Source organism: Eutrigla gurnardus (genome assembly GCF_963514095.1).
Source record: "Eutrigla gurnardus genome assembly, chromosome: 7".
NCBI classification, from domain to species: Eukaryota; Metazoa; Chordata; class Actinopteri; order Perciformes; family Triglidae; genus Eutrigla; species Eutrigla gurnardus.
This window is the reverse complement of record NC_139921.1, coordinates 6,798,531-6,809,469: the sequence shown is the minus strand read 5'-3', so window position 1 is coordinate 6,809,469 and position 10,939 is coordinate 6,798,531. Positions and strand designations below refer to the sequence as shown.

The 10,939-nt window shown below is 41.5% G+C and overlaps 1 protein-coding gene across 6 annotated transcripts in view; it reads right to left on the bottom strand.

Annotated features, from left to right (window-relative positions):
• Positions 1–297: 297 nt before the first annotated feature.
• Positions 298–10,939, bottom strand: part of myt1lb (myelin transcription factor 1-like, b) — a 115,101-nt gene continuing 104,459 nt past the window's right edge. For 3 of the 6 annotated variants that reach the window (XM_084013979.1, XM_084013983.1, XM_084013980.1), the window contains 5 exons: positions 9,230–9,324; positions 8,684–8,787; positions 8,449–8,592; positions 7,664–7,726; positions 298–2,983 (listed from right to left, as the gene is read on the bottom strand). In XM_084013979.1, the coding sequence (XP_083870105.1) occupies positions 2,843–2,983; positions 7,664–7,726; positions 8,449–8,592; positions 8,684–8,787; positions 9,230–9,324 (547 nt within the window). In that variant the 3' untranslated portion in view covers positions 298–2,842. The remainder of the gene's footprint in view (positions 2,984–7,663; positions 7,727–8,448; positions 8,593–8,683; positions 8,788–9,229; positions 9,325–10,939) is intronic. The other 3 variants (XM_084013981.1, XM_084013984.1, XM_084013982.1) reach the window with 2 other exon arrangements.

The window sequence follows — 10,939 nt, the reverse complement described above, 5'->3', positions numbered from 1 at the left end:
TCTGTGTGTTTTTAAAGACTGGAAATTTGGTCCATTGTTCTCCAGCAGCGTGGGAAACCCCGTTTAATTCATTAACAATGCTCAAACAGTGATTAACCACAACACAAGGATCATTGAGGATAATTAACACATTAGTAGCTTTGAATTTGATAGAGGAAAATGAAGCTCCTTTTCATTAGCAAGTCACTGTGACGATTCAGTCTGTTGCCACACCAGCTGCCCCCACGGTGTGGTTTGGCTTTGCTGACATCTGCTGGTGGAGATGAAGACGGGGCTCATTAATAAACACAAAATAAATCATTTTACAGGCCTCTGGCAACACATTTTTTTCTTTATTCAGAGTAAGATGTGTCAACATCCAGCATGACAAAAATTGTACAAAGTTCACAATTTATAAATGAAATATCACAGCAACTTGTGATCTCACACATTTATAGCAAAATTAAAATGTCAACAAATCCATGCTGTGTAGTACAAAAATAAATCAAACTTCAGTTCCACAGAGAGCACAATAGTTTATACAAAATCCTGTCTTTGTTGATGGTCACCGAAAACAACCTCAAAATGAACTGGCTCAAATAAAATAATAAACTCTGATGAATTCACAATAATTTCTATGAAAAGTCAGCGTTCTAAATATGTGACAACCTGTTTGTGTTCCCTATAGATAGTCACAGATAACTCTATTCAGATTTTTGTTATTTACGTACCAACATCAGATGAGCAGCCGGTTTTGTGCTTTATAATCCATTTTCCCTTTTTACTGATAATGAGAATTAATTCAAAAAACTGGTACTAGCTATTACTCTACTGAAGCATTACTATATTGGCAAAAAGCTGCAGACACGATGCTGTGGAAAAAGGCGTATGCAGTCATGGATGATGGGTAGTAGAGTCCTGAAAGAGGACAGTAAAGTACAATAGATGAGATTCAATCAGGTGAACGACAAGCACCTTTTGCATTAGCTCTGGAAAAGGCAATTCTGAGCATGATCGCTAACAACTAGAACAACAGAATGGAGGGGTGCATACGGTCAGGCATATGGGCGCGACGCTGGATTGCATCACCCCTCGAAAAGGTCTCCGTTCACCATCTCGTCAGCTATTTTTTTGAAAACCTTGAACTGATTGACTATTTAATCCTTTGTACAGTGATTAGATATAAAGTGCTGCTGGGGGATAACTTCATCTTCCTAAAACATAGCAAAAATGATAGGACAATGTTTTTACACTTGATAATAGCCGACAGTATAACTGCTATGGTTATAATCATCCTTCCTCTCTGATTTCGAGTCCCTGTTCTTCCTCTCTCAGTGGTACTAAATCCACACCTGCAGTGGCTCCGAGCAGCTCGACGCTCCAGTCGTGTGCCAAAGAGGTCGTCTGGAAAATTGCACGCCGCCGTACGCAAGGATAATATCTTCAAGGACAAGTGCAAATAGTCTACTAGCACATAAGTGGGGACAGTGACCCTGTAAGTCCCGCTGTCATACTCTATAAATACTCTTTACAAAACCGTCTGAAACCCTCCGTTTAGGCTCTCGGGTACTGCTTTTAGTTTCTGTAAGAACATCAAAACATGGAAACGAAGGTGTCCCTGTGCAAAATCGTACAGAAAAAAAGTGGAACTCATATACTTTCGCTCCTAAAACTCAATGTCCAGGTTCCCCTCCTCTTTTTTAAAAACTTTTTAGTATTAAAAGATTTGTATAAAAATCAATATTTTACATAGGCTATATTAAAAAGAGTCATGTTACCCCGCTATGCTTATAAACAAGAAATTGCATATACCCAACTTTTTTTTATTCCTTTGCAGATTGCATCCCGTACCTACTATAAACAAATGATTTAGTTATTATATTGCTGAGACATTTCTTGATCCAAGCAACATGAGTCTCCAAATTGCGCAGATTAGATACCAGAAAGGCTAGAATGTGGTCTCCGTAGGTCACTGTCTTTACACATCATTTCTGGTTGAGATTAGTTAAAGATGAGATGACCACACTGATGTGTTCCTCTAGGAATTAATTGGCTCTCCTAGATAATGGGATTTCCACCATCGGGTTTCCGTGTAATGATGTTTACAATAGAACTATTCATACATACATTCATACATACGTCAGGTCAGTTTCCTCTCCGGATTCATTTACAGCACCAATTAAAAATGCCCCCACCTACAGCTACACATCTTTTTTTCCCTTCATCATCAAAACAAAACACAAACGTTTGTCAAGCATTGTCAGAAAGTAAAGCGATTGCAAACCAGATCTTGCTCTTGAACAATCTACACGCAAGAAGAAGAAAAAAAACAAACATCTAAAATCATCAAGTCCAAAATCATCCAGTGAGGAGAAAAAAATAAGTAGCTTCCTCCTTGCTTGTAGTTTTTTTTTTTCATTTTTATTTCACTGTCCAGTTTTTTTTTCATTTAAAATGCTTTTGTTGTCAAGCAATAAAAAGAACTTGCGTCCCGTTATCATAGCTTACTGTTCAGAAATATACACTAAAAATGTGCATACATGAGCAGCTAGAAACATTACATGACACTATGTCAGCTCATATGAAAACGTACAAAATGTGAATGTCCTCAAAAACTATTCTGCCGTTGACTCTTTTATGTTCTTCCTCAAAGCAAGGCCCGAAAAGAAAAGAAAAAGAAAAAGAAAGAAATTGTCTGGAGGTTTTCTAAGCATCGTACCTCTTGTTTTTTTGAGAGAACAGAATTGAGAATATATAACACTATGTAAGATACCAAACCATCACTGCCTTGTGTGTGTGTGTGTGGATGGGACACGCCGGCCCACACCTGCTGGGGGAACAAAAATCTCCCTTCGCCGAGCGGCTACACTTGAATCCCTTGAACAGCTTGCTTGATGTTTTCCAACAAGGCTTTGTTCTCCGGGCTCTGGTACTGGTCTTGGTTCGTGTACATGTCCGTGAGAGTGGTGACGTAGGCGTCAAAGTTCTGCTCGCTGATTGGCTCCTGCAGGAACAAAGACACAACATGGTAGCCGTTAGAGGAAAGAAATCAGAGGCGAGGGAGGATTTAAAGGGGGAAATATTCCTCAACTTGGACGTGTCTAAGTGACTTTCTACCCTTCAGACTCTCACCAGCAGATCTCAATCAGGACGACACCATTTTCTCTAAGAATAGCTTTTCTTTTTAACAGAATAAAACAACGTTTTTGATGGTAGTTGATGACATTTATGATCTTATCATCTTTTTTTTGTGATAATGAACATGTTATGTTTTGTAGGTGTAGTGTTTCTGCTCTGTGTCCCCAGAGTCAGAACCAAACACGGAGAGGCAGCCTTCAGTTTTTACACACCACATATCTGGAACAAACTTCCAGTAAGCTGCAGGTCTGCTGAAAATCTCAGCTCTTTTAAATTAAGACTGAAGACTTATCTGTCTGCTGCCTTCCAGTAAACAACACTATCTATGAAGTGTTTTCTATTTTATATTCCTTGATATTCTTGTTTTTATTTATTTATTATTTTAATTTTTTTAATTTTTACATTTTAAACTTTATCTTATTATTGTCTTGTTTTGATGGGGTTTTTTTTCTCTTGAATGCTTTTAATGTTAAATGTAAAGCACTTTGAATTGCCCTGTTGTTGAAAGGTGCTATACAAATAAAATGGCCTTGCCTTGCCTTGTATTGCTGTGTAAGTACTTTTTCTATGTACTTTATTAAAGTGTTGAGGGTTTGTGGACATGTTTGCTGTGTGTCATGTTTAAATAAGGGTGTGATTTCCTGTTGTTAAAACATTCTGACCTGAAGAAGATCAAGTCATGGAAACATTGGAGATTGGACATTTGTCAAGTCTCTTTACAGCAGGCCTATTCAACTGGCAGCCGGCCCACAGATCAGCCCAATACATACAATTTTAAACCTGAAGTAAAAAACATAATCTTCCAAATAACGGACATTTGCCACAATAGAACCCTTCGTTCTCTTGCGGCAAAATGCATAATAATAACTGATGATGCTGCAGCGCACGGACCATAGCTGTAGAACAGAATGTCACAGCAGCAGCAAGTTAGCAGGTGGAGAAAGGCAGGACATTTATTTTAAATTACATTTTTTCAGTATCCCACATATTTGTCTCCCTTTTAAAAACATAACCATAGCCTGTTTTGAAGAAAAATGTAGCCACTGGAAGGTTAGGGTTAAGTTAGTTTTTGGTAGGTTGAGGGATGTTGAGGGAATCTGTTGCAGGTTGTCTTCTTCTCTGCAACGTGTTTTGAATTTGGCCTCTCTTGTGGAGGATTTGATTCGGACTCCTTCAGTGGAGTTCTTCAAAGGGTCCATTATTACTATGGCATTGACTGATAAACATTTGTCTGGTTTTGGTAAACGGGGTGTGATTTCAGCCACAGCGCCCCCTGTGGCTTCAACATTTGAACAGCAAAAGGAGTTACTGATCAAATTGGACCATGAATAAAATTACGCAACAGCAAAAAATGTTATTGGGAGTAATGAAAGAGAAAAATGAGCAGTCAAAATTGGAACTGTAACATTACAAATTGAAGTTGATAAAAGAGGGTAAGATGTCTGGTGGGCGTGCTGTTCAGGAAGGAAATCTGTTTCATGTTGGAACTAACCGGAAATTGCTTCCCAAGTCCACAGAAAAAGACCAGACCTTTTTTTTCTTTTTTCTCTCATCTTGCATCATGTCTTTTGGCCCCAGTTGAAATGGGATGTATCCACCTTCATAAATCAAAAACCTGCCACACTTGCCAGCTAAGGAGTAAACCAGTCGATACATCCAGCACCGCTGTGTTCTATTCCAGCATTGGATCAGCCATTTGAGTATCTAATCATGTGTAGGACCTCCCTCAGAATCTGGTGGCAAGTATTTGTGTGTCAGGCTACTTGCTATCCAGCAGCCTACGTATTATGTTCTATTATAGCCAAGTCTGTCGTCAAGGTATTTACTCAATTAATTTCTGTGGCATTCCCGTCGACCAAGGTTAAAATCTTCGCTCTCAGTTGTTTTCACAAGATTGGCTTATCATCCCTAAAGTCACGGTGCTTTAGAGCACTTCCACCAAAGCCTTACGTCACTTGACCACAACTGGGAGCAGGGCCTGCCTTGGTTGCTTCTGGCTGGGAGAGGTAGCCCAGCCAAGCACCGGATTCAGTCCACATGAGTTGGTTTTTAGGAACAGACAATTTTGCACAGTGGTTGTCATCAGGCTGATCCACCACAGAACATGGCTGATTATCTGAACGGCTTTAGGCACATAGTTTCATTCACTGGGCAATGACAGCAGAAAATCAAGTTACTGTTGACTGTAAAGCAAAACAGAGGCAGTCCTGGAGATCAGGTGATGTAAGTTCTGCCATAGTGGGTTCACCATTTCAGGCGCGTTTTGCCGGTTAATTTAGAGTTAAACAGCAAATGAAGAGAATTATTGGATCTCAATACCTAAGGGAAGATCTTGGTAGTGTCCAAATGAGTCCAATGAGTTCCCCTGTGTACAATCTGCAATACAGAGGTTTCCAGTAGGGCAGTTAATGGAGAGGCAGAATGGCCAACAGATGAGGGAGTGATGCAACAACTGAGGCATTAAATTCTTGGCCAATAGTACTTGAGCACTACCCACTGTTTTTTTCAGATATTCCGTCGCAAACGCATCTTATCCAACATGACATAGATGTTGGTAATGGTCACCCAATAACTGGCACAATTGGACAAAGGGCTTCAATATAGGCTGGACAACCTTCCAATTCTAGCTGGGTATCTCCATGTATCTCCATGCACTGACTTCAGGAGGGTTAACAGTGGCATGAAACCAGATTCGTACCCTTGGAGGATTGCGTCGACCAAGCTCAAATTTGATTTACTTGAAGGACACTGACAGGTGCCACATTCTCCACGGGCCCAGGAGGTAAGTGCATTCACATATTCCTATAAGGTAATGCCTTTTGGTTCACGTAAGGCCATTCCAGTAGCTGATGAACCGTGTAGTGGCAGGTCTCTTTGGTTGATAATGTCGTCTTCAGTGGCAATTGGGGGGAACATCTGCAGGGGATTCAGGCCCTGTTTGATCAGTTGATGTAGGCACAGTTGACAGTGAATTTGCCAGAGCTGCTGTTACCTCTAGTGGGGCCGGGGGAAGGTTTGCCCTGTTCAGGATAAAGTAGAGGCCATCAAGAAATGTCTGGCCCCTTAAACTAAAAAAGAACAAAAAGTATTCCTCGGCATGTTGGAGTACTACTTCTCAGTTGTGGCTCGCCCCCTCATTGACCTTTTGAAGTCGTAGGTCAAGTTTGTTTTCAGAGCTAAGGCCCAGTGTGCCTTTGAGAATGTTAAACCTCTCCTGGGTTCCTCTCCTGTTTTGACAGCGCCGGAATTTGATAAACCTTTTACCTTGCAGGTTGATGCCAGTCGTGTGGGGGCGGTCGCTGCAAGCTGATGATGTGGCCATGGAGAGGCCCATTGGCTTCTTTTCAAGAAAAGATCAGTTCATATCAGTTGAGCTATTCGTTCACTGAGAAAGAGGCCTTGGTGTAGATTAAGGGGCATTTTGATGTGTATTTGGGTTCAGGGAGCCCTATTGTTGTGTACACAGACCATAATACGACTGTTACTTGTTACCTATATGTGTGACTTTTGTCTGTTTTGATATTCTGTCCTGCTCCCTTTAGGTTCCAAGGTTGTTGAGGGGGCGAGGAGCAATACATGGAGAAATGGGTAGGAGGTATTTGGATTTGTTTTGACTAATTATTTATAATTTATTATTATTTGCTAATTATTGACATTTTGTAAGCCTCTTAGTATCATTAGCAATAAAGGGCTTGTGGGTGAAATATTTGAGCAGAGTGGTGTGATGACCCCTCCCCCCTCTGTTTGGGGCCCCATGTGGGTGTGTTTCTCCTCTTTCAGGAGGGGGAGGGGCCACAACCCTCCTGATTCCCAGTCTATTTAGGAAGAGAGAGAGAGAGAGAGAGAGAGAGAGAGAGAGAGAGAGAGAGAGAGAGAGAGAGAGAGAGAGAGAGGCACACTTGCCTCACCACTGATTTTACTGACCTACATATTTTAAGTTTGTGTATCATTAATATAAGTGGTGTGGTCTTCCATATTTTTTGACGTGAATTGGAGCCAGTTTTCATTATTAAGCTGACTTATAACTTGGTTTTATGCGTTAGCGTTGATTCCTGGGAAATTATCTAAATATTCAGCCATGACTTTGAAAATCTTTTAGATATGCTTCCTGTCCTCCAACACAAGAACGAGATTTCAAACGACATTTCTCCAAGAGCGAGACTCTTTCCCTAATGTTAACTTAGTATAATAAACACTTATAATAAAGATTAACGGCAAAAACAAGCACATTTAGTGGATGTACATTGGTGGTGACAATTTGCACTACAATGTAGGCGAACAGCTGCCGTCTGCTTCAATACTCGACCAATTTCATACATTTGTCCCCGTTGGTCATTTAGGGTCCGGGTTACAAATTTAAGATGTATGAAATGTTCTTATAGACTATACTGTATTGTGAAATGTTTCAGTAGTGATAAAGATTCACAACTAAGTATTTGGTTGTTTTTTTATTCAAATCCTCATGGGCTTTCTTAAGGAGGAAGTGAAAAACAATATTAACATACAGAGCGAGAACAAAACAATGTAAATAATGTCATCGTCTTACTTGCTGGTGCAACTGTAAACAGCTGTTGTTCCTTAGTGGAGGCTCTTTGTGTGCCAGTGGTTTCTATGGAAGGAGAGGAGGGACACATTCCTGTTAGCCGGATTTGAGACACTAAGCCGTTATTCTTACATGTAAACACTAGGCAGCAGTATTTGATACTCAGCCACACACACGACCTGAAATGAATTGGGAAAACAGAAGCTGGACTTGGATGAAGACAAATGAGACTTACAGAAGCAGACTATGGTGTCAGAATGGAGGTCAAATTATAACTTTACTCCAGCGTCATGGACGTATGCGTAACTGCTGGCATTATTATAAAATAACCTTAACCGTTGTCAGTTGATGCTAACAAGCCCATTATGCAAGAGGATGCCATGAAAGAATTGTATAGTGAAGAATGAAAAACAGGATTACTATGAATATAATACTTTTTGTTTTATCTTCAAGAGCCCAAAACGACAGATTGCAAATAGAATGGTGTCTGAAGCACATGGATGTTTTGTGAAATGAGTCAACCGATTTGCAATACACATTAATTATCATACTGTTCTAAAAGCAGACACAAAACCTCAATTCAAACGACTGTATGTAGACTTTCAGCTGAACCGCTGGCTGTAAACCTCGTTTCACAACTCCCCCTCACTGTTCCAATGCTCCACATTTGAGACTAAGCATGCACAATCGGCTGCGGTTCAATGCACAGATAAACGGGTAAGCGGCTATGATGCTACGTTAGCTATGTTCTGCTACTTGCCGGCTTGCCGTTTCCTGGTGGCCCTTACCATATGAGGGAGCTGGACATTAGCTAAACTGTTAATCAGTGAGTGGCTGAGGTTGGCCAGCTCATGCAGGAGAGATTCATTTTGCTGTTCAATCACCTTGTTTTCCTCCTCTATGGACTTCAGGCTGGATTCCATTGTTGTGATCTGGGGAGAGGACGGGCGGACGACGGGACGTTACAGCACAGCTCCGTGTTCTCGTATTCGCACTCAGACACACAACGTGGACGGGACTCACCTGCGTTCGAAGCTTGATCATGTCCGCTTCCACTTGTGAATTTGATTCACTTAAATCTTTGATTTCTTCATCCAGCTGTTTGATCTCCTCTTCGTGCTCCAGACCTACAGAGGAGGAGCAGCGTTAACACATCGCCGCGAGGCCTCGGACCATTCATTAGATGAACAGCCTTTATGTTGGTATCCATTACAAATGACACAATATGACTCTGCAGCCAGCTAAGGATTGTGATGGACACTGTGTGACTGTCTTCAACTCTACAATAGAACTGGGGCCGGTCATTTGAACTGATTAAGACTCGACAATCCCACGGGAAATTTACACTATAGTCCAGTCACTTCCCTTTGTGTGCTCCGTCTGTCTTTCTAACACGCTTCACAAAGACAATGCTAGTCAAGGTATTCCATATGTAAACCAGCCTTCGTCTTCATTATTTACATCCTAACCCTGAATGACACACACACACACCATCCTGATTGGTGTATTATCTGAAATTAGATGTTCCTGATTGGCTGTATTGTGTGTGTGAGTGGTACTTGTAGTTACCGTTGCTGCCATGTTGCTGCTTTATCGTTAGCAATTCCACTCCGGAGAGCCGCGCTTTCCTCATGGCAGAGGTGGCGCGTGGACAACCCGACAGACTGAAGGCGGCAACAAGGAGAGGAAGAGGTGTTTCAGTATATTCCACAAGAAATATTCCATTCATGTCAGGTTTTAAAACAATAGTTCAGCATCTGCAGATAGTTGGATGGGAAGACACGCAGCACTCTCATGTCTGTAGGGTAAATAATACGTAGCTACAGCCGGGAGACGTTAGCTTAGCTTAGCATAAAGACTGGAATAAGGGCTTCCGCCACCATTGTGGCCAAAATAATTCATGATAACGATATTATCGCAATCTGTATAGAGAATTTGAAGAAAAAACTACAAGTATGCAATCAAATTCAAGTCAAGTCAAATTCAACTTTGACTTGGTTTATTATGCTTTTTGTCCTTTTTTGGGCAAATTAATTTCACTCAAAATATGAGTAAAGGGGGGTGGAGAGAGTCTGGAACCACAACTGTACGAAAGCGTGATTTAAGATATGATTATTTACACAACATTATCATATTACATTTTGTAAAGTTACTATGAGGAACTTGAAACTAGTTATGAAACAGTTTACTACTGTACCTCTATATGACCTACATCTGTAAACCAGACCACCAGAGAAAATATCTATTTCTTTATAGTCAGTCTTGATGCCAACATGTCAGATTCTGGCAAAATCCTAGTTCACCAGAACTCCGTTCAGTTCAGACTCCAGTGGACCCTCCAGCAGCAACCAGACCACTACAGGCAAAACCAGATCTGGCTTAGCTGCCACCTTTCGACCTGCAGTCGGAGCTCCAGTGGGAGATGGAGAGCAGCTCCTCCTACAGCCAGCAGGAGCAGAGCTTCCCCTCGCTGCTCCGCTGGGAGCAAACACTGTCACCACGCTGCTCGACACCCAGGCCGTATTACTGGGCCCGCTGGAGGGAAGGGAGGCATGGGAGAACCAGAACCAGGACTGAGCGGGGCAGACCACTGCTGCGGTAAATTGAGAGGTTCTCTAAAGGGAATCTGGTGCTCGGAAACACTACCGCTTTTGTCCACGGGGACCGCCAAAACCACCAAAATTAAAGTTCCTCGTAGTAGCTTTAAATATCACAGTTATCATCAATTCTGGTATATTGAAACATCCTAACTAGGCGGGAAAAGCTGGCTCTATCCAAGGGATACCTAAAAATGGTTATCCACCTTCCAGCCTCGCTCATGCTGTGTTCACACCAAACGTGAAGCGACACAAATAGACGTGATGCGAATGAGGCGAACTTGGTGATGCTAAGTCGTGAAAGCCTGTCAGCTTTGAGATTCTCCTCCTGTTGTCCTGATGTTGTGGTCTCTCAGAGCTCTACAATGGTAGCTCATATTAGTCCAGAGACCAGACCAGACTATGCTTAGAAACTTTTGTGTATAAAGTAGAGACTTTCTATGTTACAAACAACAAGGTCCCTGCCATAGATTACTTTATTTTGAGTGTTGATGGAGTAGCTACAATGTTAGCATAGCCTAGCACCCATCAATCCGAACTCCATTCAGAAAACAAGCATTTTAAATGTTGTTGTAGATGCACTAAGTGGTTATTTCAGTCATGATTGATGAAACCTTGTTGGGGTCTACATGGAGGTAAGCGTCCTCTCCGGCAAATACGAGTGACGTGAATAAACACAAAT